Source organism: Rosa rugosa, chromosome 7 (genome assembly GCF_958449725.1).
Source record: "Rosa rugosa chromosome 7, drRosRugo1.1, whole genome shotgun sequence".
Lineage (NCBI taxonomy): Eukaryota > Viridiplantae > Streptophyta > Magnoliopsida > Rosales > Rosaceae > Rosa > Rosa rugosa.
The window spans coordinates 36,163,761-36,189,246 of record NC_084826.1 but is presented as its reverse complement, the minus strand read 5'-3'; the positions used below and the strand labels follow the sequence as shown (position 1 = coordinate 36,189,246).

At 39.1% G+C, this 25,486-nt stretch overlaps 2 protein-coding genes across 2 annotated transcripts; one reads left to right on the top strand and one right to left on the bottom strand.

The window, feature by feature from the left end:
• The first annotated feature begins 11,277 nt into the window (after positions 1-11,277).
• LOC133723235 (uncharacterized) lies at positions 11,278-13,549 on the top strand. Its single transcript, XM_062150052.1, has 4 exons — positions 11,278-11,764; positions 12,038-12,305; positions 12,389-12,648; positions 12,729-13,549. Exons 1-4 carry the CDS (start codon positions 11,278-11,280, stop codon positions 13,547-13,549), a joined length of 1,836 nt encoding a protein of 611 aa, XP_062006036.1.
• Positions 13,550-21,339: 7,790 nt separating this feature from the next.
• Positions 21,340-24,178, bottom strand: LOC133723234 (tRNA (cytosine(38)-C(5))-methyltransferase 2-like). Its single transcript, XM_062150051.1, has 7 exons — positions 24,134-24,178; positions 23,715-23,942; positions 23,389-23,482; positions 23,192-23,310; positions 22,975-23,100; positions 22,535-22,874; positions 21,340-21,392 (listed from the first exon to the last, which is right to left on the bottom strand). The coding sequence occupies exons 1-7, from the start codon at positions 24,176-24,178 to the stop codon at positions 21,340-21,342; spliced, it is 1,005 nt and encodes a 334-aa protein (XP_062006035.1).
• Between the last annotated feature and the right edge of the window lie 1,308 nt (positions 24,179-25,486).

Below are 25,486 nucleotides of genomic sequence, written 5' to 3'. Positions count from 1 at the left end.
TACATGCATGCATATATATATATATATGTGTGTGTGTGTGTGTGTGTGTGTGTGTGTGTGTGTGTGTGTCTCATCTCATTACACAAATCACAAAGCGATTAAAGTTCGAAACTCCCGTTTGAACTAAAAACAAAAAATAATGTCAATCGAGACTAAACTTCATCCGAGACCACCCAAAGTCTCCAGAACACTCACTACTAGAATAAGGTTAATAGACATCATGTCTTTTAAATCAGTTAAGATTTCAGCCGATGTAAATTGTTTTTTTAACATCAATTCTTAAAAATCCGATTTCTATTCATACGATTAACATCGTTTCTTATATTTGACCGATGTCTATACTTTTCATCCAAAATTTGAAAAAAAGGTGGAAAGTACTAAGTCTAAAATTTTGTAAGCGGGAGCCAAATCTTCACTCCCTCCCAACACTTGGTCAGATTTCACCCTAGACTCATATTGACTAACCACCGCAATTTTCATTCCCAAACCTAACCATCGCAACAAACACCAGCCACCGACCTCCTCTTCCTCCTTCTCCTCTTCCGACCGCTCTCCTCCTCCTTCTCTCCCGTCCAGCCGAAGCCGGAGCTGCGTTCGCCGTTCTCCTTTCTCTCTCCGTGGGCCTCCCCCTCTCAGCCCCTCTCTTCGACCATCGACTTGTCGAGGCGTCTACGGCCCTCTCTCTCTTCGACTGTAAGTCGGTAAGAAGTTGTCAGGGTTTTGACTTTGAACATCTCCATGATTTGAACATCTTCAATCGATCTATCTCTGATGAACAACTCCTTGAATTTCTGGGTTTTCAGACGAACAGCCTTAAACCGGATCTTGGTGCTCTCTTCCTCACAGCAAAGCTGAAAACTTTCTGGGTTTTCATACGAACAGCCTCAAACTCGATGTCTTGGGTCTGTTCTCAATCTCTTTTTACTTGATTTCTGTTTTGGGCTCCTACTTTTGATAATAGAATGATAGATTTTGCTTCGTATAGGTTGGGTACTGACGGGATTATTAACATCTGATTTGGAGGTTCTCTTAAAAATGTTGGGCGAAAACTGAAAGGGACCCGGATTCAGGGCACTTACCTAGGCAAGCAACTCTACACCAAGCACAGGTCGGCTTCATGTTTCCTCCATTTAAGACCTGATTTTGACGTCATGACATTCACTTAGGTTCACTTGTCACCACTACAGCACCCTAAGGATCCTTGATATTCAAATTTACTTTTGACATTGTGTGATTGTTTATGGATGTGATTACTAGAATTATATGAATCAAAACTCTATATTACAATATGGCACTTCAAAACTCTGTATTACAATATGATTGATACATAACATTTAGCAATTGAAATATATGAAGATCCAGATTGGTGAAATATATGAGTGTCCGGCCAATCAGCTCCGGTCGCAGCAGTTGGTTGTGAATGGCAGGGAGTTGAGGGAAGAAGAGCTGGGTGAGATTTTGGGATCTGGAACTAGCACCATATTCAAGCAGGTGAGTTTACATTTTGCTACTTTTGCTCCAGTATTTCTTTGCATTGGCTTGACCAGTGTAATGTTGTTTAAATTGTATGACATTTTAGAAATGCTTGGTTTATTGTTTGTTTTTTTCCGTGAACTAGGCCAAGTTCTTATATGGGAACGAGTTCACTTCCGAGGAGGTGCAGAACATGAAGCTCATGATTCAAAGAAATATGTACAAGTACTTAAGTATATTACTTGAGGGCCGAGAACGTTTTGAAGAGGAAGCTTCATTGCAGAATACTTCTGATTCGTTGGCCACTGACGAGACGCCATCAGGTCTACATTATTTTAATTACATGACTATCATTTTGTTCTTTTTCTGATGGCAACACTCTTAATAAGTTGAAACATAGGAAGGTATACATGACTATCATTTTGTTCTTTTTCTGATGGCAACACTCTTAATAAGTTGAAACATAGGAAGGTAGCTGTTTGTTAGGTCCATCTTTGCAATATTGTCTCTTGACTCTAGATACATTGTAGTTGAATGGGTATGAATTTATACTTGGCCATGAATTTGATCTTTGCCATTTGGGAAAGGCTTTGAAACCCAAATGTAACATTTGGTTTATTTGTTTGCCTTCATTAAATGACTTGTATAGTTTCCACAGAATTAACTATATATACAAACTTGTAGATAACGAGCGTCCTTGAAATGGAAAGGAAATAGCTTTGGTTGGATAGATAGTTTAAAATTAGGTGAGAGTTTGAGAGAGACCGAGATTGATTGGGTTAGGGATAGGGATAGGGACTGGATTCGAATTCTGTAATTGGATTCAATCCTAAGAGCTTTTGCTGGACTTGCACAGAGTGAGAGACAGAGGGGGAGGGGACTTTACACTACCAATCAGAAGAAGAAAGAAGATTTGTTGAGGGAAAGTCTAGAGAGGAGGCCAAAGTTGCTACAGTATTCATATATCAGCATCTTTGTTCTTTGTTCTATGTTGGAAATTTCAGCATGTATGCTGATATATGAGTACTGTAGTATGATAAACCATTATTAGCATGTACTCATATAAATAGTGTCTACTCAGGATGAATTTAATTGCTACAGTAAGCATCCACGTTAAGTTAGTGGAAAAAATTTTTTGTTCTATGTTGCATCAGCATCTCACGGAAGCATTCAGAATTTTGGTACCACTTATATTAGGTTTGCATTAGTAATTACTATATTGATTAAAGAGGACTGTAAACTAATCTTGAATTATGAGCTGAATTTTGTAATGATTCACTTAAGTTGCTTATGTGTTTAAACTACCCATAAATCTTTATCTGGTGATATACCTGTAAATTACTTTAACTTGAAGGTTATGTTTTGATAAACTATCTCATTTTTTTATCTTTTAATGATACTTATTCTATGTTTCCAGAGTAAAGGCGTAGTTCAGCACCTTTATTTTGGAAGGAACCACAGAGATGAGACTTCTCCGCCAGTCTACTGGTGATGACCATTTGGTATGCCTTACTTTCTCCAGTGTGCTGGCCAATTGTTTTCATGTGCTCTTTGTGGTTGCAGTGTTAAAAGTTAGAACTCAGCCAAGCTTAAGTATTACAGTCTACTGAATGCAGGTTCTGGAGTTGGGAATGGATTTTCTGACAGCTGATGATATGCTTGGAATACTTGCTGTCAAGCTAAAGAAAAGGCTCGGCTTTGGAATTTGGGCGAAGTTGCATATTACCGGCATGCATGTTGAAGGAAAGGTATGAATTTGACCAACATGAAATTATGATAATGTGATCTTTAGTCATTGGTCAGACAAAAGCTTATAGGAGTAAATATGTATATAGAACAAACAGAACAGTAACTAAAACTCTGCTTGATCAGGAGCGTATTGAAAGACATTTAAGATATCTCAAAAGCCAAAAAGAGAAACTCGAATCAATGTCTCTGTGACTGTCAGTGTTCTGTTCCGGTCATCCTTGGCTGAGCCCAGGTCCATTCCTTCAACTTCTATGTACCCGACTGTCGATGTGGATGATCGTGTTTTAACTGAGAAGGTCAGTATTATTTTCGATTATCCCCACTAAACATTTTTGCTTCTGGGTCAGAGTTATTTCCTTTGTATTTTACTACCAGTCTCTATGCATTGAATTGATCTGTTTACTGTGTTTTGAGGTATCTACATAGTGATCTGAGGTTTGGTGTGTCTATTTAAACGGGTATGGTAGTTAATAATTAAGGTAAAAATCAGTTTATTAATGAATTATAATTGAGGAGAATGAAAGAATCATGCATTCTCAAATTCCAAGTCAAAGTCCTTCAATCTCTTGCTGTACAACCTGATCATTTTAGCATTTCAGGTAAGAATCATGCATGGACTGTTTTATGACATTTTCCCTGCTTATAGTCTTTCATTGTGTATAATGTGTTTGATAATACCTCTGTTATCATAGGCAAAACAAGCACTATGGAGAAACGTATTGAAAGAGGGTCGAGAGATAAGCCAGAAAGAGAAACTCAAATCCTGCATTGTATATGACTGATCTTAAGTGCTTTGTAAACTCAAAACAATTTTAGGGACATGAAATTTTTTCTTTTATTGTAAATTGTTAGAAACAATAAACCCCGCAGCAAAGCGCGGGTACCTTTACTAGTTTTGGATAGAAATTAATGCAATTCCCTAATATTTGAATTTCATTTGAATTTCATGTTATTTGTGGATCAGCTTTATTGTAAATTGTTAGAAACAATAAACCCCGCAGCAAAGCGCGGGTACCTTTACTAGTTTTGGATAGAAATTAATGCAATTCCCTAATATTTGAATTTCATTTGAATTTCATGTTATTTGTGGATCAGCTTTCTAGTATTAAATACAGCACAAAAGGGATATAACAGTAGTTTGAATTCACATATTGATGTCAAGAAAAGAAAAAAACATCAGTAACTGATGAAGAACTGATGTAAAAAAACAGAAATTACATCAATTTGAAAATAAAAACCGATGTCAGAAAACAGAAAATACATCAGTTTGGAAACAAAAACCGATGTCAAGAAAGAGAAAATACATCAGTTACTAAATAAAAAACGATGTCAAGAAAGAGAATATACATCAGTTCTTAAACAAAAATCGATGTCTAGCATAACTATGGACATCGATATATAAACAAAAACCGATGTCTAGCATAAATATAGACATCGATATAGAACAAGGAACCGATGTCCAACATAGCATTGGACATCGTTCTTCTTCAGGAACGGATGTGTAAAATATTATCAGACATCGTTTATAAATCAATAACGATGTTAAAATGGATAATTGTGTTGTTAGACCTATATTTCATTAAGCATCTAATGCCAAAATATGAAGGTTTGACAATAGCTAAACACACCAAAATGGTGATCACATTAACGTTTTTACATCAGTTCTGAACCTTAAACCGATGTCTTGTTGCAAACTAGACATCAGTTATGAACCGATGTCTTAGTTTTGGCGATCTTTAACATCACCCACTAAGACATCGGATTTTTTTTTTAACATCAGTTGTGGACTGATGTCTATGAACTTTATTCTAGTAGTGACTTGTACGATTGATATGTTAGAACTACAAGTCAATCCAATGGTCGGATCCTCACAGATCGAAAACTGAGATAATCGAAATTATGAAAAAAAAACCTAACATAAACAAACGGTCTCCAACAGTTACAAATCATCTATCAAAACGCTCGTATCGACGACATATGATAACATGACAAACAACTACCCCCAAAGGAGGCCAGACGTGCCGCCACAAGCGGCTGTACTTGAGCCCCACGTGCCGCCATTCCAAACTTCAAAATAGCAAGATCTAACCGCCCAAAATGTAGTTTACATCAAGTGGAGCAACTTTAATACCTGGAGTTTAAGCCAACTTAGGCTTGATCGGCGCTGCAAGCCAAAAACCATTGCATGTTCATCGTGAGTTAAAGCTCCTTCGGTGCAAATCGATCAACCAAACCTACAAGGATCGAAAGAGGACGTTGCCAGGAGCACAAAGCGACCGGTTTCTAGTCCTGCCATCACCAGAATCGGGAGATATTGCCGGGTCAGTTGATGTTGAACTTCACGGCTTCGATCTGCTGTACATGGTGTAAATCGCCTTTAGAGACCACATGTGGAGGACCAAGATGAGGAAGCAAAGAGATCTGGGTAGGTGCTGACGTGCTGTTGCCTGAAGTCGCTGGAGTTTGCCGGAAAATGCGGGTCGGAAAACTGGGTACGGGTCTGGTCAGTCAAAAGCTTGGGAGAGAATGGGTTTCTGGAATTTTCTGGAAACAGTACCAAAATGGAAAGTTTTCATTTTCGTGCAATATTTTCGGAAATTCCCAATTTACACCAAAATTTCAGAAAATGGAAATAACTTCCTCTGACCATAACTTTTTTATACGAACTCCGATTTGCACGTTCCTCATGTCCACAAACTCGTATCGACGCGCACAACGACTTTTGTGAATGAAGTTTTTGGAGAAACCCAACAAATAAAAAGTCAACCTTCGCTCTCCCAAAAACCTTGCATTTCCGAATAATTATTCGTCCGAAAATAATTCCAAATTACGAATAACGTACGAACAAGGAATAACAACAATAATTCGTACAACTAGTCCATTATTAATTGTAAGAATTAAATAACGAAAATCCAGGTCATCACAGCCTTAAAGGAATTTCGTTCCGAAATTCAAGCACACTCATCAACAAACAAATGTGGATACTTCGCTCTTATATCCGACTCCAACTCACATGATGCATCACCCTCGTCATGGTGACTCCACAATACTTAGATCGAGTCAACTTCCTTCCTTCGAAGCTGCTTTGTGGTCTCCAGAATACGAACAGGTTCAACAACAAAGGTCGTATCCGCGTTCACCTCAATCGTACCATGATCAATCACATGTGACTCATCCTGTATATACTTCCTTAGCATAGACACATGGAAAACATTATGCACACCAGACGTGCTAGGAGGTAAGGCAATCTTATAAGCCAAATCTCCTGCATTCTCCAAAATTTCGAAGGGTCTAAAAAACCTTGGTGATAACTTTCCTTTCTTGTCAAATCTCACCACCCCCTTCATGGGTGAGACCTTCAAGAACACATGATCACCCTCTTTAAACTCAACTTGTCTCCTTTTCAAATCTGTGTAACTCTTTTGCCTGCTTTGCGCCATGCGAATCCTGTCCTGATAATCGAAATCTTCTTAATAGTCTCCTGAACGATCTCAGGGCCCAATAGTTCCTTATCTCCAGCTTTTGCCCAACAGATAGGAGATCTACATGACCTACCATACAGAGCCTCATGTGGCACCATGCCAATATTGGAGTAATAACTATTGTTGTAGGAGAATTCAATCAATGGTAGATGATCCTCCCAACTTCTCTTGAAATCCAACACACACGCTCTCAACATATCCTCCATCACCTGATTCACTCGCTCAATCTGCCCATCAGTCTGAGGGTGGAAAGCTGTACTCATATTTAAGGTAGTTCCCATGGCTTTTTGAAAACTGTCCTAGAAATTCAAAGTGAATAGAGCATCTAGATAAGAAATAATCGATACAGGCACTCCATGAAGTCTCACGACCTCCTTGATATACAACTTACACAACGTGTCAACCAAATACAGCGTCGACACAGGAAGAAAGTATGTCGATTTCGTCAAACGATCAACGATCACCCATACTACATCGTGACTTTGTTTGGACCTAGGCAATCCAGTAACAAAATCCATAAAGAGCTGCTCCCACTTCATCACGGGAATAGATAAAGGCTTCAAAATACCTGCAAGTCTCTGATGCTCAGCCTTCACCTATTGGCAAGTAAGACACTTGGAAACAAACTCTGCCACATCCCTCTGCATCCTATTCCACCAGAACTGTCTTTGTAAATCCCAATTCATTTGGTGCTTCCAGGATGCACAGTATACCGGAATGAATGTCCCTCATGAATAATCTCCCCCTTGAGGTCAACACGATCCGAAACATACAACCTCTAGTTCATTCTTAAACCAACATCTACTCTAACTATCCACTCCGACGGAACATCAATGGACGATTCTACAACTAACTCTGCTAACTTCGCACGTGAGAACTCATCCTCTGTTTGACCCTGAATGATCCTAGAAATCAAAGTAGGTTGTCCCATGATCCTGCTTGTACAAAGTCAAATTCAGATGCAGTCTCCAACATAAGCCACTCCTGAACCATAATAGAAGCAATAATACCCTTGGGTTTCCTACTCAAAGCATTAGCCACTACGTTGGCCTTCCTAGGATGATACTCCAAGGTGAAGTCATAGTCCTTTATGAGCTCCATCCACCTTCGCTGTCTCATATTTAAGTTCTTTTGAGAGAACAGATACTTCAAACTCTTATAATCCGAAAAGAGTTCGAACTTCTCCCTATACAAGTAATGCCTCAAAATCTTCAAGGCAAAAACAACCGCAGCCAGCTCTAGATCATGAACGAGGTAATTTCTCTCATGCACCTACAACTATCTAGAGCCATAGGCGACAATTCCGCCATACGGCATCAACACACACCCCAGACCCTGATGAGATGCATCACTATAAATGAAACCACCACCACTAGTTGGAATAGTCAATACATGGGTTGTGGTCAATCTAATCTTTAACTCATTAAATGTCTTCTTGCATTCCTCAGTCCACACAAACTGGACATCCTTACTGGTAAGCTCGGTCAGAGTTGAAGGGATACTAGCAAACCCCTCTATGAATCTCCTATAATAACCCGCCAAACCCAGAAAACTATGTACCTCTGTAACCATACTGGGTTGGCCGTAACTCATCACCATTTCAACCCTAGAAGGATCCACATAAACTCCATCCTTAAAAACCACATAACCAAGAAACTAGACCTCCTTCTGCCAAAACTCACACTTCTCAAACTTCACATACAACTTTTCTTCTCTCAGAATCTGCAGCACTATCCAAAGATGGTTATCATAATCCTCCAAAGAATTGGAATAAATCAAGATATCATCCACGAATACCACCACAAACTGATCCAAATATGGCTGAATATTATGCTCATCAAGTCCATAAAGGCAGCAGGCGCAATGGCTAGACCAAAAGGCATGGCCACAAACTCAAAGTGTCCATACCTTGTCCTAAAAGCAGTCTTAGGAACATCATGTCCCTTTACCCTCAACTGGTGATATCTGGATCTCAAATCGATCTTCGAGAACACTGGAGGTTCTCTAAGCTGATCAAACAAATCATTGATCCTGGGCAAAGGATACTTGTTCTTGATCGTCACCTTGTTCAACTGCTGGTAATCCACACACAACTGTAGTGAACCATCCTTCTTCTTCACAAACAATACGGGTGCACCCCAAGGAGAAGTACTGGGTCTAATGAACTCCTGTTCAAGTAAACCCTCCACCTGAACCTCCTTAAGTTCAGTTGGTGCCATCCGATAAGATGCCTTTGATACAGGTAGAGTACCTGGTATCACATCGATAGCAAACTCCACTACCCTCCTTGAAGGTAACTCTGGTATCTCCTGAAATACATCACTGTACTCGAAAATGACAACAATCTCTGCCGTAACCGCAACACTACTCATAGACTTCATATGAGCCAAGAATCCTGGCCCAAAGCAGTATCTGACCTAAGACACCGATAACGAAACATCGGCTGTCCAGGAATATGAAATGACACTATCATCTCAAAACAATCAATCATAGCATGGTTTGGTCTCAGCCAATTTACACCAAAAATAACATCATACGTATGATCCGCTATCACAATCAAAGTTATACTAAACTCTCCACCACAAATCACAATAGGGCATACATCACAAAGCTTACAAAGCTTAAGGGAACCAGTAAGTGGTGAAGTAACATGCAAAGGTCTAGCAAGAGGCATAGGAGTCAAACTTAACATATCAACCATAGAACTATATATGAAAGAATGAGTTGCTCCTGTATCAAACAACACCCTTGCAAGGAAATAAAAGATAGATAAGGTACCTTCTACCCCTGCATTATGCTAACCAATAGCAAACACCCTACCTTGCCCCTGAGGCTGTTGCCTCTGCTGATTCTCATGTCCCTTACCCTGCCACTGGGTACAATCCCTAGACAAATGCCCTACCTGACCACACATATAACATGCGAAGTTCCTCGACTTCGTACAAAACCTGACAGCATGACCTGTCTCGTTGCAATTGAAGCATCTCTGTGGTGTCACTTGTCTATTAAGTGCAGCCTTAGCAGGTGCAGGTGCAGCTCTAGCAGGCGTCTGTTGATTAGTCCTCTGTCTCTTCCAAAACCCATCTCGATTGCCTAATGCATTACTGCTCTGAGGAGTTGCCTTTCCCTTCTTTTGGGTGTCCCTCTTAGCCGACACATCTTCCAGAAGAGTCTAGTTTTCCTATTCAATGGCCAAAGCCTTAGCAAGAGGAGCTCCACAGTTTTTAGTTCCAGCAGAGCTGCATCATGCCTGATCGAAACATTCAGTCCTTGCTGAAACATCATAGCCAAACTCCCAGCTTCCATCAGCCTCACAAATCGATACAACCTTGAGAACTCCGCCTCATAATCCCTCACACTCATAGTCCCTTGAGTTAATGAGATGAATTCCCTCACCAACTGCTCCCTCACAGAAGCCGGAAAGTACTTGTTCCTAAAGAGTTCCACAAAATCATCCCAGGTCATGGTGGACATATCCTTAGCCCTCTGTGCGCAGTTCTACCACACCCGTGCATCGCCTTGAAGCATAAATGTGGCTATCTTCCTCTTCTCAATGTCGTCACAGAAGACCATCTCGAAGTAGGTCTTTATGTTCTCGATCCATTGATTTGCCAACATGTGATCTGTACTTCCCTGGAAGCGACTGCTCCCAACCTAGAAATCTCCTTTGCCAACCTCGACAAACGAGTGGCATCTCTCACATCAACCACAGGTGGAGCACCCTGCTCAACATGTGATCCCTCCACATCTTCCTCGAATATCTCCTCAACAGAAGGGATCCTGCCCCTATCTCTAGGTCTACCTCGACCCCTAGCTCTGCCTCCCAGAGGATCCATTACCTAAAAATCATAGCAACACGTGCTTAATACTTGTATAACTCTCAAACACAGGTATAAGTCAATCACTATGACCAAAACAACCACACACTAACGTGAGGGGCCACAACTCCACCATATACTCCCCTACGTCAATTCTGAGTTAAATCTAAAGGCTCTCATTCCTTAAAAGACTATAACTCAAAGAAGCTACACAGAGCTCTTACACTTCTGTCATTGAGCCGACACTACTCTGACGACACACTAACTCCCATTACATACCCAATGACTATATCAATACCGAAGAGTATCTGATGGTGATACGCTGCAAACGGGCCATCACTCGAGAAGTACATATTATTACCAAGTATGTATCTTATGCTCTAATACCAAACTATCACACCATGATTTTTAAACATAATTAAAAAATCTATAAAAATCCCAGAATTATACATGCATGATGATTTAGCCATCAATACAAAATACCTGGAAATTTTTTTCCTTTTAAACCAAGTACATACCTGCACTGAATTTCAACCTAAAATCTGAGGTGTCCCGATAGGGCCCACCTTAGGAATAACTTATTCTTGTATTTTCTATTAATTTTACTTTACTAACTTATTCTTTGAATTCCAAGAAAATCAAATGGCTGAAGGAACCCAGTCTATTAAGGACCTTGCGTCCTCAAATGTGCCTAGTGGGCTCCCCAATGCAATTGTGTACCTACTGCTGCAAATGGAAAGTCTGCTCGCTTTGAAATGAAATCTGGATTGCTTCAGAGACTTCCCATTTTCCATGGTTTCAACGTTGAAGACCCTAATAAGCACTTGAAGGAGTTTCTATTTGTTTGTTCAAGTATGACGCCTCAAGAGGTTGATGAAGACATCTTCAAGTTAAAGGCATTTCCATTTTCTCCGGAAGATCGTGCTAAGGATTGGTTATATGAGCTGCCTAAAGGACATATTACATCTTGGAATGGATTAATGAAAGCATTTTTGGAAAAGTATTTTCCCACTTCACGTGTGCTCATGCTTAGGAAGAAAATCACAGGAATTACTCAAGATGTGCATGAGACTTATCAAGCTTATTATGAGAGGTTCAAGGCCTTGTTATCACAATGTCCACAACATAACTTCAAGGACGAGAATCTCCTCCAATTCTTCTATGAAGGACTCACCCATTTAGATAGACAAATGTTGGATGCTGCAAGTGGTGGGGCCTTTGTAGACAAAACACCATCAGAGGGTATGAAATTGATTGCCAACCGTGCTTTAAATGCTTAGCAATATGAAGGCCTTGGTAATTCAACGTAGAGGGTAAGTGAGGTAAGTAATTATGAGATTTTGGATGAAAAACTTAACAAACTTACTTCAATTGTGAGCCAGGTACTTAGCATTCATGGACAATCAATCTCCCAAGGTTGGGAAGATTACAACGTTATTGATGGCTATGTTCAACAAAGCTTTCATAAGCCTCAAATGTTTGAAGCTTTAGCAAGTTCTACTCATGCACTTGTAGAGACACAACAAGGTCATAGTAAGGACATCTTGGAATTGAAGGAACAAATGGGTCAAGTTTTGAGCTGCATTGGTATGATTTCGAACCCAAAGCGCCAATTTGTTGAGGCTGTCACAACAAGAAGTGGACGTACACTTGTGGATCCACGAAAGAAAGGTAAGAAGGCCCAAGCTATGATTGAGGAAGAAGAGGAGGACGTTGAGTCTTCTAACAGGGCACACGAGAAGGACCCTGCTACATCTAAGGTTGAGATACAAGCATCTCCAACGTCTGAACCCCTAAAAGGTAACGTTCCTAACTTTCAAAGTTCAGTTATTGCTAATCCATCTCCCCTATTCCATTTCCAAACAGATTTGCAAAATCAAAGAAGGAGGAGGAGGAAAAAGCAATCTTGGAGATTTTCAAAAAGGTACAAGTCAACATACCTTTGATTGAGTGCCTTACTCAAATCCCTAAGTACACTAAGTACTTGAAGGAGCTCTGTACCACTAGGAGACGTACACGTGAGAAAAAGGTAGTAAAAATGTCTGAAAACGTCTCAGCTGTGATTCAAAGAAAGCTTCCACCTAAGCTTAAAGATCCAGGAAGTTTTTCTATCCCTTGCACTATTGGTAACACTAAATTCGAAAATGTGATCTAGATCTAGGAACTTCTATAAATGTTATGCCTTATAGTATTTATGAATCTCTAGACCTAGGTGAGCTTAAATATGATAATGTGATTATCCAATTAGCTGACAGATCTAATGCTTATCCAAAAGGGTATGTTGAGGATGTCCTTGTGCAGGTAAATAGCTTGATCTTTCTTACAGACTTTTATGTCTTGGAAATGGGGGAGTCTCCTCAGAACTCAACGCCATTTTTGCTTGGAAGGCCCTTCATGAGGACGGCTAGGACCAAGATTGATGTGTTCAATGGCTCCTTAACTATGGAGTTTGATGGTGAAGTTATTAGCTTCAACGTTTTTGAAGTTATGAGGTACCCTCTTTCTAATGATTACTCTGTTAGTACTACTGATCTTCTGGACTCTCTTGCTCAGAAAATTTTTGAAGTAATAAATGAGGATACTTTGATCACCACCATGGAGAAAGGACTTGGTTACTCTAGCACTGGTAAGGAAATTCCACTAAGGGAATTCAAAGATGACGTTTTGAATGACAAAGTCTTTGAGAGTGTGGCCTATCTTGAGTCAACGCCACCTATTGTAGGTAAAGTTCCTAAACCTTTGTCAATTCAGTTATCTACTAATAAACATGTCCCTTCAGTGATTCAGGCACCTACACTTGAACTTAAACCGCTTCCAAATCACTTGAAGTATGCCTTTTTAGGAGATAACGACACCTTGCCAGTAATTGTGTCTTCAAAGCTCACGGTTGAGCAAGAAGGTAAGTTGGTGGATGTATTGAGGAAACACAAGACTGCGATTGGATGGACTTTGGCAGACATCAAGGGAATTAGCCTACACGTTGTGTCCACAGAATACTTCTTAAGGAGGGGGCGAAACCCACAGTAGAGGCCCAAAGGCGCCTCAACCCTCCAATGATGGAAGTAGTCAAGAAGGAGGTGATAAAGCTCTTGGATTGTGGAGTCATCTACCCCATCTCGGATAGTAGGTGGGTTTCACCTATGCAAGTAGTGCCTAAGAAGAGTGGAATCCCGGTTGTGAAGAATGAGGAAAATGAGCTTGTGCCACAAAGGACTGTGACTGGACACAGAGTTTGCATTGACTACAGAAAGCTCAACGCCACCACAAGGTAAGATCACTTCCCATTGCCCTTCATCGATCAAATGCTTGAGAGGTTAGCTGGTCATTCTTTTTATTGTTTTCTTGATGGATATTCTGAATATAACCAAATTTGGATAGCTCAAGAGGATCAAGAGAAGACTACCTTCACTTGCCCTTTTGACACTTTTGCATATCGTAGAATGCCATTTGGACTTTGCAACGCCCCATGTACGTTCCAAAGATGCATGCTTTCCATATTTTCTGATTTTGTTGAAAAGATTATTGAAGTGTTTATGGATGATTTTTCAGTTTTTGGAAAAGATTTCGATAATTGCCTTAATAATCTTGAATTGATTCTGGAAAGATGCATTGAAACTAACCTTGTTTTGAATTGGGAAAAATGTCATTTTATGGTAACTCAAGGTATAGTTTTAGGGCATATTGTCTCTGCTAGGGGTATTGAAGTGGATAAAGCTAAGGTAGATTCTGTTAGATACTTACCTCCTCCTACATCTGTGAAAGAAGTTCGTTCTTTTCTTGGACATGCAGGATTTTACAGGCGCTTTATCAAGGACTTCTCTCAAATCTCAAGACCCCTATGCAAGTTGTTGAAAAAGGATGTGGCATTTGACTTTGATGAGGAATGCAAGCAAGCTTTCGAAAAGCTTAAAGAGTTATTGACTACAGCCCCTATTATGCAACCACCAGATTGGTCCCTTCCATTTGAGCTTATGTGTGACGCCTCTGACTATGCAGTTGGAGCTGTCCTTGGTCAACGCAAGGACAAGAGACCTCACGCCATATACTATGCTTCCAGGACTCTAAATGATTGTCAATTGAATTATTCCACTACAGAAAAAGAGCTTTTAGCTGTTGTTTTAGGTCTTATTTTCTTGGAACTAAAGTGACTATTTTCTCTGATCATGCAGCTTTGAAGTATTTACTTTCGAAGAAGGATGCAAAGCCAAGGCTTATACGTTGGATCCTTCTTCTACAAGAGTTCGATGTAGAAATCAAGGACAAAAAGGGAAGCGAGAATGTGGTGGCAGATCACCTTAGTCGAATCATACATGATGAGGACGCCCTACCTTTGGTTGAAACGTTTCCGGATGAACAACTCTTCGGAATCCAGGTAAGTAGCCCTTGGTATGCAGACATTGTTAATTTCTTAGTTACAAATAAAATCCCTAGTCATTTGTCAATTCATTTGCATGCTAAACTTAGAAAAACTGCTGGGCAATATGTGTAGGATGATCCTTGTGGAAAATTTGTAATGATGGCATAGTTAGACGTTGTGTTGATGAATCTGAATTTAATGATATCTTGTCTTTTTGCCATACTAAAAATTGTGGGGGTCACTTTGGATCTAAGAAAACTGCATTAAAGGTGTTAGAATCCGGTTTCTTTTGGCCTTTGTTGTTTGAAGATGCACATGCTTATTGTATGACTTGTGATGGGTGTCAAAGAACTGGAAACTAAGGACCTAGAAATCAAATGCCCTTAACTAATATACTTATTGTTGAAATTTTTGATGTTTGGGGAATTGATTTCATGGGACCCTTTCCTTCATCTTATGGTTTTCTATATATTTTGCTTGATGTTGATTATGTGTCGAAATGGGTGGAAGCAAAGGCCACCAGGACTAATAACTCTCAAGTTGTTTAAGATTTTATAAAGACTAACATCTTTGCAAGGTTTGGAATGCCAAGAGCAATTATTAGTGATGGAGGGACACATTTCTGCAACAAGACCATAGCTGCTTTATTCAAAAAGTATAACGTTACACATAGGGTTTCAACGCCCTATCATCCTCAGACAAGTGGACAAGCAGAAGTTTCTAACCGTCAGATCAAGCAGATTTTGGAAAAAACCGTGAGCAATAATAGGAAGGATTGGAGTAAACGCCTTGATGATGCTTTGTGGGCCTACAGAACAGCTTTCAAAATGCCAATAGGGATGTCACCTTTCAGGATTGTGTATGGTAAGGCATGTCATTTGCCTATGGAGCTTGAACATAGAGCATGGTGGGCCTTGAAGACGTTGAACATGTCCATGGATGATGCTGGAGTGTTGAGGAAGCTCCAAATGAATGAATTGGAAGAGTTGAGGAATGATGCTTATGAGAGTTCAAGGATTTACAAGGAGAAGACTAAGGCTTATCATGATAAGATGCTTCGTGGCAAGACCTTTGTTGTGGGACAAAAAGTCCTATTGTTTCACTCTCGACTTAAACTCTTTCCTGGTAAACTTAAATCTCGTTGGATTGGACCTTTTATTGTTACTCACATTTTTCCTCATGGTGCTATACAGATTAGAAGTGAGACAACTGGCAACTAGTTTAAGGTGAATGGCCATCTCTTGAAGCCATATTATGAAACGTTTAGGGAGATAACCGTGGAGGAAGAGGACCTCCATGTGGCGCTACTTCCTATGGAATAAGAAGAAACCTCTGTCTGGCTGAAAGAAGTTAAACTCAAGCACTGCTTGGGAGGCAACCCAATTCAGAAAAGTAGCTGTGGAGGAGATCATCAGCAGATTTGCTCTCTTTCACTCTATCTCTTCTATTACTATTTTTTTTATTATATCTTTGTTATTTGCGTTTTTGGTTTTTGTTTTTAGGTTTTGTGTGTTAATCATTCCATTTACATGATAATTGTTCATTGCATGCTTTAACTTCTTTTACATTGAGGACAATGTATGATTTAAGTGTGGGGGGAATGATTAATGCTCAAAGAGTTAGTCTTATGGTCATAAAAGAAAACAAAATACAAAATCGAAAAATCAGAAAAATAAAAAAAATTTGCGTTAACTTTGTTGTAGGATTTTTGTTTTAGATTTTATTGTTCGTGTCTTGTGTGTTTGTGTTTGAGTCAAAATTGCTTTTGGGTTAATATCTTCTTCATCGTAGGCGCATACCATGGGATGTGATGTCTAAGGTCTAGTTTGGATACGAGAAGTACTGATAAAGGGTCTCGTCCCCTGTCAATCAAGTGAGCTGAGCTCCGCCAAAATCGTTCCTCTCTTCACCTGGTCATGTCTCAAAGGAGTTACCGAAAGGAGGAGAGAAAAGACCCTAAGTCCAAAACGTTTTTGTCTTGTTTCTTGCGTCAATTTTAGCCTTTGAGTCTTAGGTTGCCCTTTCAACTGTCTAGGATGATTTTATATCTCTAAAATTAAGGCTAAAAGATGATCACAAGATTGAGATAATGTTTGATGATATTCTTTGGTTAATTATGATGTATGAAAAGCATATGAATGTGTAGTAGATGTGGTGCAATGTTAACTTTGGTACAGAATATATATGAACATGTTGAAGATAAGTAAGATTCGAAATAACCCTTGTGACAATTTGAGCCATGTGCCCTTTCTTTGATGAGTGATAAATGACAAATATATTCTTGAATTTCTTGGCGATGCTTAGTTGATCTCATTATCTTTCATTTGATTGATTACATGCCATAGATTAAGTTTAATGGACTAGAGAATGCTAGAATTCACTTTTATACTTGTCGAAACTTTTATCAATATATATCCCTGATTTCGGAAAGGATTAAAGGCACTGTAGGAGTTACCACCATTGCCAAATAAGCCTGTGTCCCTATTTTTGTGTACACATGTGTGCACTACCCCCTAGATAAACCCCTTTGAGCCTACATTTTTAAGCTTTTTTTTTCATCACCTTAAAAAATTCTTAACCCTAAACCTTAGTATAGTTACATCATTACCCTTTGTTCTAAAGACTTAGTGGAGCTAATTTTAAGACTTTGCAAAGGAAGAAGGCGTCAAGATTGAAGATTGAGAAGACATGAAGAAGCTCAAGTGTGGGGGTAGACTTGTCCATGAGAAAAATTATGTATGTATGCCGTGAAGAAAAAAAAAATGAAATCGGAAAAAAAGAAAAAAAATATATTTGTATATGGCTAATGGAAAAAAAGTGTGTTATTGTTTATGTTTATGGATTTTAGTCCCTTATACTTTGTGGATTTGGAGTTTACTTTGAAGTGAAGGCCCATTCAAGAAAATTATAGTCTTTGTCCAATTCACAATGAAGCCCAAAGGAGAATGTGACGTTTCAATGCTTGGTGGAATTCAAAGAATATGTCTCTCTACATCAATGAGTGCTCTACTTTGTTTTTAGAATATTTTTGTGATTTCCTTATCCCTTCGTTTCTTTTAACCTTAAGCCTTGGCCCAATTACAACCCTTTTATATATAAGACCTTTTTGATCCTTAAAATGGGATAGCCTTTGATCTGTGGAAATGAGTTTATAACTATGGAACTTATGGCTTGGGTTCATTTATGCATGTGATTGATATCCTTCATGAGATCTTTTGAAAACAAAAAATTGATATTCGTTCAAGTTGATATTTTGATTCGAAAATTATGATTTGTAGTCTTGAATTCGTGTTAAAGATTGTTAATTTCATCATTGCATCTCATCCGTCCATTATATCTTGATTCTTGGTTGATTAGTCAATGTAATTAGTTAGTTAGATAATTAGTTTAGTACGTAGATAAACAAATTTTGAAACCCCTCTTTAATTCTTTGTAATTTTCATAAATATTGTATACTTGTGATTAATATTCTTTTCTTTGACATTAAATGACAGGAGCACCCCAAATCCCCGGATAGAACGATCCCTACTTGCTATATACTAACAATTGTCAACAGGGTTAATTTTGAGAACTCATTTCGAGTCCATAAGTATTGAAAAACACGTTAGCGTGAGTGGACAAAAATAAATAAACATGATGATTTAAATAAAGCAAGCTTTAATACTTTCCCACATGTTCATCCTTTAAAACCTTGATGCGTGCAACGTTGAAAAAACATTAGGAAAAATATAATCCGAAAGATGTTCAGCTCATGAAAACCGGCTAGCCCCGCTAGTCACAAACACCCAAGTAAACATAATGAAACTCCGATACTCAAGAAAATAAGACCAGCCCTGCTGGTTAAACAAGAGCAGACTAGTCCCACTAGTTAAGTAACGATATAGTATGGGGAAGAAGAAATCACCATACAACGAAGGAGCCTCCTAGGCTCAAGTCGGAGCCTCCTAGGCTCTTGAGCATCCCATCCTCTATCCTCAACTTCGACCCACAAACACAAAGTAAGTGAGGAAGAGTCTCGACTGCAACTCACGTGAGGAGGAGAACTAAAAAATAAAGCAACCCAAGTATGGTGGAAGAAAACATTCGAAAACCAGTAAATCCATAAAGCTTCCCCAAATCTCGCAATAGAAAACACAAGTATGATTCCCAATCGTACTCGGAAAATCTCAAGATAAATCAAATACATCAATGACATGTCCCACACACCAAAAGAATATTCTCGAATCCATAAACAAATAGGTGAGAAATAATAGATGAATATAATTCCCTCAAGAAATAAACGCATGCATTATTATTTAAAACAAAAGTCCACTCACTGTATACAGGTAACGTGGCCAAGCGTAAGGATCATCGTCAAGCGATAGGTCGGTACCTCATCTTGTACAAAATTATATTCCGTAAACGAAAATTCTACAATTAAAATACTAGTCTAATACGAAACCCGAAAACCCCTCGTAAATCAATATCTCCATTTCTTTTTGGATTCAACCCAAACTTCACCACTAATATCAATCTGTCCATTTAAGTATTCCATAGCGGAAACAAGGGAAATCCGAAGGTCGGATTCCCATAAATCAACATTCGAAACTCCAAACTTCAGAAATTCACAATCGATTTCAAACTTCTCCAATTTCTACCAAAATCATATTTACAAATTCGACGACTCACAAGTAAATTATCTAGCTAAAAACAGAAAACCAAAACCTTTCCTACGCGTTGCCCACAGTGCAGCGAGTGGGCCCCACGCACCGCCAGCCAACTCCGATCCAGGACACCAAATTGCATCATCATGATCATCTCAACAATCCAAACAACTTTCTCAACTACAACAAAGCCCATAAATAACTTGGTTGGCCGGAAATCAAGCTTGATCGGAAACAGGCAGATTTGAACAATAAAATCTTCAAATCTTCAATTCGTCCTCCACGCTTCGAATTGCTGCAAGAGACTTGGAGGGATTTATCAACAAAGAATGGGCTTTCCAAAATGATCCCATTTCGTCAAAGGTGGTGGCCTGAATCGGAAGGAATTGTCAGGAATTCCAAACTGCTACAGTACCGGTTTTTGCTTCGATCTTCTCTTTTCCGGCCAAATCGCCGTGAGCTGCTGCAGCAGACTTCAAGAAAAGGAGGAGCCGGTCCCAACCAGACTGGTGGCGCGCCATCAGATGGCCGGACGGAGGAGTTAGGCCAGAAAAACCGAGAGGGTCGAAGAGGGAGAGAGAGCGTGCAGGGGAGGGGAGGAGGGAAGGGGGGAGGGGGGAGGAGGGAGGGAGGGAGGGAGAGAGAGAGAGAGAGAGAGATTTTACTGGGGAGGGTTTCCGGAAATGGAAACCTACCACAATAACATTCCCTATTTATACAAAATTACCATGAACAGTAAGTTTAGTTTTTTCGATCTTAACTTTTGCATACGAACTCTGATTTAAGTGTAACACATATGCACAGACTCGGTTTAACGTTCTCTACAACTTTCGTGAAGAAAATTTTCTCAAGAACTAACCCAAACAAAAAGTCAACTTTTTGGTCCACTAAAAGTATCGAAACAAGGTAAAAAGTGAAAATAATTGTCGTTTACCGTCCAAATGACTAGTAAACAGGTAAATTGAGATACGGGACATAACAATATTGATGCCCTGAACCCACTATGTCAATACAAACCCGCTCCGTAGAGTCATATATTACATAAGTTTACAAATTAAGTTGCCACAACAAAATAAAACGTGAGTGCTCCTCAGAGATTACAACATTGTGGAAGTCATAACAATGGCAAAGCCAACAAAATTTGCTTCCTACCCATAAAGCTGCTAACACGCCACCTCAGCTTCAGCCACGATTATCCTGACTTGTAGGATTAACCCCTACACCATTGAATAGTGCACCGTGTTGCCACAAAACAAAACCGTAAGCTTTTGAAAACTTGTATGAGTAACTCAAATACAACAATCAAACAACCCACACCAACCACGAGAAAAACACCTTTTCAATTTAATGAAAACAACTCAAGCATTAATTCCTTTCCTCAAACGAGATGCATATGTCACTCCGTGACAAAATCATATTATTTGATCACTCAACAAAATAAATATGAAACCCAAAGTCCCCCATGGACAATACAAAAAGAAAGAATACTCTCGAGACTCTCTTTGAACCCCGTACTTATAAGTCCCAAGTATCCTCAACTATTACCCCCATCAGACACAATAAAAACCGGCAGACAAACTAGAGCTCTAACTGATCATAACTACTAACCCGCCCAAGGCGTGGTTCCATATAACATGCCTTGGTCACATTCGTGGCCCCCGATCTTCAGACTCTCTGTCTTCATATGCCTGGTATAAATACCAAAACATTTAAAGGAGTCTCGCTGGACTCAAAATGTTACACAAATCCCGATCACCAACTCTGACCTCCCGGTACAAAGACCAAAACATTAAGTAAGTCGCACTGGACCCAAAATGTTACCCGAATCTAAAATAAAAGATTCCCCCAAATTGATCCCTATCAATGACTCCTGGTACAAAGACCAAACATTTAAATAAATCACCCATGACCTAAAATGTTCCACAATTCTCAACACTTTTAAAAAAAATAGAAAATCAACACTTTCCACAACATATTGTGTCTAGAAAAGCCACACCCGAAAACAATGTAATGAACACACACACAAATATTGTTTGCATCACAACAAAACCACCTATCACGCCCTGATTTTTAAACACACTTAAAAATCAATATATATAATCTCATAATTATACATGCGTGATGATTCAGCCATCAATACAAAATACCTAGAAAATTCTTTCCTTTTAAACCAAGTACATATTGATGCCCTGAACCCACTATGTCAAAACAGACTCGCTCTGCAGAGTCAAATATTACACATACCCAATGATTATATCAATGACAACCAGACAACACAAGAGTAGAATCCTGTTATCACAACAGTATTTGCATCACAGCTCAATACGTGTCCTACCATCTCAGAACAAAAAATAATGATAAGGTCTAGCCTTGATCAACCCATACTTAACTCATCACATGGCATAATCACACAATCAAGCCAGAACGATGAAACATGCATCACACACATACTGCACTCGCCAAAAGAAAGTCATATGCCAAAGTCCAACTATAGATATCAAGCAAAACTCAACACATCACAGCATAACACAACACAAAACAGCACCACTGAACGAAGTACTCTACCACCTCACACTACACTATACTAGCAAGGTAAGCGAAATTAGATAAAGTACCTTCCTCATCACTAGCACCCTGCTGAACAACAGCAAACACCCTCGCATTTCCCTGAGGTAGTTGCCTCTATTGATTCCCTTGTCCCCTGCTTTGTGCCTGGGTACAATTGATCGGAGTAATATTTTCTATGTTTTTAGTATCATTTTCCCTACATTTTACTTAGTTATTCCTTTAACAATATCATTTCTAACTTAGTTTTGTGTTTTTAGGTAGAAATGAGCTTCAAACGCAAGAAATGAGCTAAGAAGAGCTAGAAATGATGAAAATGAAGGCAAGGAGGAAATGAGGCGCAGAAATGATCAGAAATGGAGAAATGAAGCTTTCCTAATCCTACCAGGAAAAGGAATCCCAGTTGAAGTAGGAATCCTAATGCAATTAGGAGTGAGCTTGGGATACCCATGGCACTTCCCCATCTCTCTATCAAGCTTGAGGGAACAGAGTACTGATCCAAGGTGCTAGTACAACACCCATTCTCTTCATCTTTCTCCAATACTCCAATGGTATCTGTATAAACATTGGTGTCCACAAAGTTTAGCTGATCACGGCAATTCTTGAATTCAAGAAAGATTTCTATTGGCTCACAAGATTCAAGCAACTTATCCAAGCTACCTTGCGGCTCATCAAGTTCACAGAACACTTTGTCATCCGCATTTGTATGCCCAAATAAGGGCTTTGGGGACCAAAGAAGCTGATTATTGAAAAGTTGACTATGAAAGGTTGACGGTTTCCTCTTTGCCTGCGAAATAAAAGAATTTATGATTGGTATATTGAAAAATTGGACATGAGTGCATCAAAGTTTCCCAGATCTTCTGAAGGATTAGGAGAGATGAGGCTACCAGGCAAAAATAGCGTGGCCTGGAATATGGTACACCAAACTGCAAGGGACTCAATATGAACTCCTGTGTAACAAAATCACTTCTTCTCATCAATATCTCTATCATTTTTCCATGTGTATCAGATGTCTGCATTCAGGAGGTAAAAAAAGGAAATTAAATTAAATAATAGAAATCAATCTCTGTACTAGAAATTAAGCTACAAATTCCAAGAATAGACCTCAAATCCAACAACATTTTCCACAAATAACATCATTGGAGGTTGCGAGGTGTGTGGTATCAACTCAAGAATCTGGAGAAATGAAAATGCCCGAGCATCACCAGATTGCTTTTGGAGACCTAACCATAAGTAGCTAGTGAAAATCATTGCAAATTAATGTTACATATCTGCAAAATAGGAGAGAAATATAAACTAACCTTGTCTAGTATAGGGTTGGCAAGGAGGAGACAGAAGCCATACATTCACTCCATATCTATCAAGATCAGCTGCAGTAAGGCTCTGAATGTTAACCTATACAAAATTATTTAAATTCAGTACAACATGAGCTCAAGTAAGTCTCACATAAACCGTGTCCCGGTACTTGAAAAGCCAAACATCAATAATTCAAAAAACAAAAGCAGCTTAAGAAAACACACATCGGATGCTTGACAACATGTGGTCAATGAACTTCTCTACAAATGACACTAATCCAAACTGACCCACTTTAAAGCAAGTTACAAGGCAAATACCGAAACTTTCAAACAAACGGCAGAAACCCAAGTAATGGATCATCTGAAGGAATGAATGCACCAAGTCCAATGTGGAGAAACATAACAAGATTTATACTTTTGATTTCCAGTAGTCCAATGCGAAGTTTCTTTCCAGTAGTCCAATGGACTTCTAGATCTGGTACATCAATAATAAAAGATACCAAATTAAAATAGGTATTTCTAATCCACTTCACTGAAGAACCCTGGAAACCAACTTTCTGCTAAAAAATTTCAAATACACGAATCAAAAACAAGCTTTAATCGATCAAAACGAAAGCCTTCCCAGTGTTAAGGCTAACAAAACTGTAGTGAACTTCTATATATACATCAAATTCCAACTAATCTGAACACAACCGTACATTCAAAACCCAGATCCAAATCAAAATAAGCTTCGAAAAATATAGGCACTCACCAGAGTTAGAGTATCAGTCTTGCGAATAGGCATCGTGTCCTCCATTTCTCCAAAGCAAAGAGACCTAAGTAAACCCAGTCAATTCAAATCAAACAAAGAACAATATCAGTGTCACTGACAATCACAAACAAGTGAATTCTTAGATCTTGAACAGAATCTTTCAGAGACTTTAAATAAAAATCGAAAGAGACAGAGAGGGAGCAGGAAGAACCCATAATCTGCAAACCCAGAAACAAAGAACAAAGTGTGGAGGCCAGTTGGACCTGTTGGGTTCGGATCTCGGAGTAAGGACGTGCTGTTGTCGGACGAGAAGCACCGGCTTGCGGCCGGAGAGAGCTTGCCGGCATAGGCGATGGCGCCGGTGAGGGGACAGAGGCGGTTAATGAGGGAGAGACAGGTCGGAGGCGGCTCCAGTCGGCTTAGGTTGGAGAATGAAGTGGGGGACTTGGAGCACGTCAGGTTGGAGAAGGAGGTCGGGGACTCGACGAGGGTCAGCTTGGAGAACGATGTCGATAAGGTGAATGAGCTGCTGAAGTCAAATGTTATTAGCTAGGGTTCGAAAGTTTTAGAGAAAGCGAAAAAAAAATACAAAGTGTTTGGGGGGAATGAAATAATTGGTCCCCGCGGTTCTCAAACTTTAAAACTTAGTCCCTCCGCGTTTTTTAAAATTTTTCGAATGAAACTTTTCTCATCGTTTAAGTTTGTGACTGATGTCCATAATAACAATAGAAATCGGTTTTTTCACAAACTGATGTTAACACGATTTTTAACATCAGGTGCAATCCTGACCGATTTAATAGTGGCGATGTCTAATGACATTATTCTAGTAGTGAATCATGAAGCATGAAAACGTTTTAGGTTTCTAGAAGACATAAATTGCGATTTTGATATGTGATGATGTAAGTTCATTGATTTTGTGCTTCAATCCCACCTTTTATGTGTTTTGTGTTCTTTGGTTTCAAACTTAGAATATTGAGCATGTAATTGAATTCAAATTAAGATTGCTAGCGTTCTAGGTCTTAATTGCTTAAGTGGAAAACCTATAATTCCTTAGGTAAATCAATGAAGAGTCTTGCATGCTTGTATGGCGTTCCAACTTGTGTTCTTGGCTTAAATCAATCAAACTTTCAATATGTTTACTGCGTTAAGAATGTTTTTGTTAGTGATTAATAGGGTTAACTATGATGTGTTCATCTAGTTAATTTAATTAAGGAAAGTAAAAAGAACTTTGTACATGTTCATCGTTGTTCTTGATTGATTTCTTCATTCACATGTTTTGATCCGTGATTTATGATTAGAAAACTCTTTTTCGTGTTAATGATTGTTAACTTCATCATACATATTTTGTATCAC

What these genes read in the sequence shown, in the direction of transcription:
- LOC133723235 (XM_062150052.1), top strand. Translation starts at nt 11,278, where the DNA reads ATGAAATCTGGATTGCTTCAGAGACTTCCCATTTTCCATGGTTTCAAC. An exon ending in AGACAAAACACCATCAGAGG is followed by an intron (nt 11,765 to 12,037) that starts GTATGAAATTGA and finishes ATGCACTTGTAG; the next exon opens with AGACACAACAAGGTCATAGT. An exon ending in GAGATACAAGCATCTCCAAC is followed by an intron (nt 12,306 to 12,388) that starts GTCTGAACCCCT and finishes ATTTCCAAACAG; the next exon opens with ATTTGCAAAATCAAAGAAGG.
- LOC133723234 (XM_062150051.1), bottom strand. Translation starts at nt 24,178, where the DNA reads ATGGAGGACACGATGCCTATTCGCAAGACTGATACTCTAACTCTG. An exon ending in AGACTGATACTCTAACTCTG is followed by an intron (nt 23,943 to 24,133) that starts GTGAGTGCCTAT and finishes GAAATTTTTTAG; the next exon opens with CAGAAAGTTGGTTTCCAGGG. An exon ending in GGCCACGCTATTTTTGCCTG is followed by an intron (nt 22,875 to 22,974) that starts GTAGCCTCATCT and finishes TTTATTTCGCAG; the next exon opens with GCAAAGAGGAAACCGTCAAC.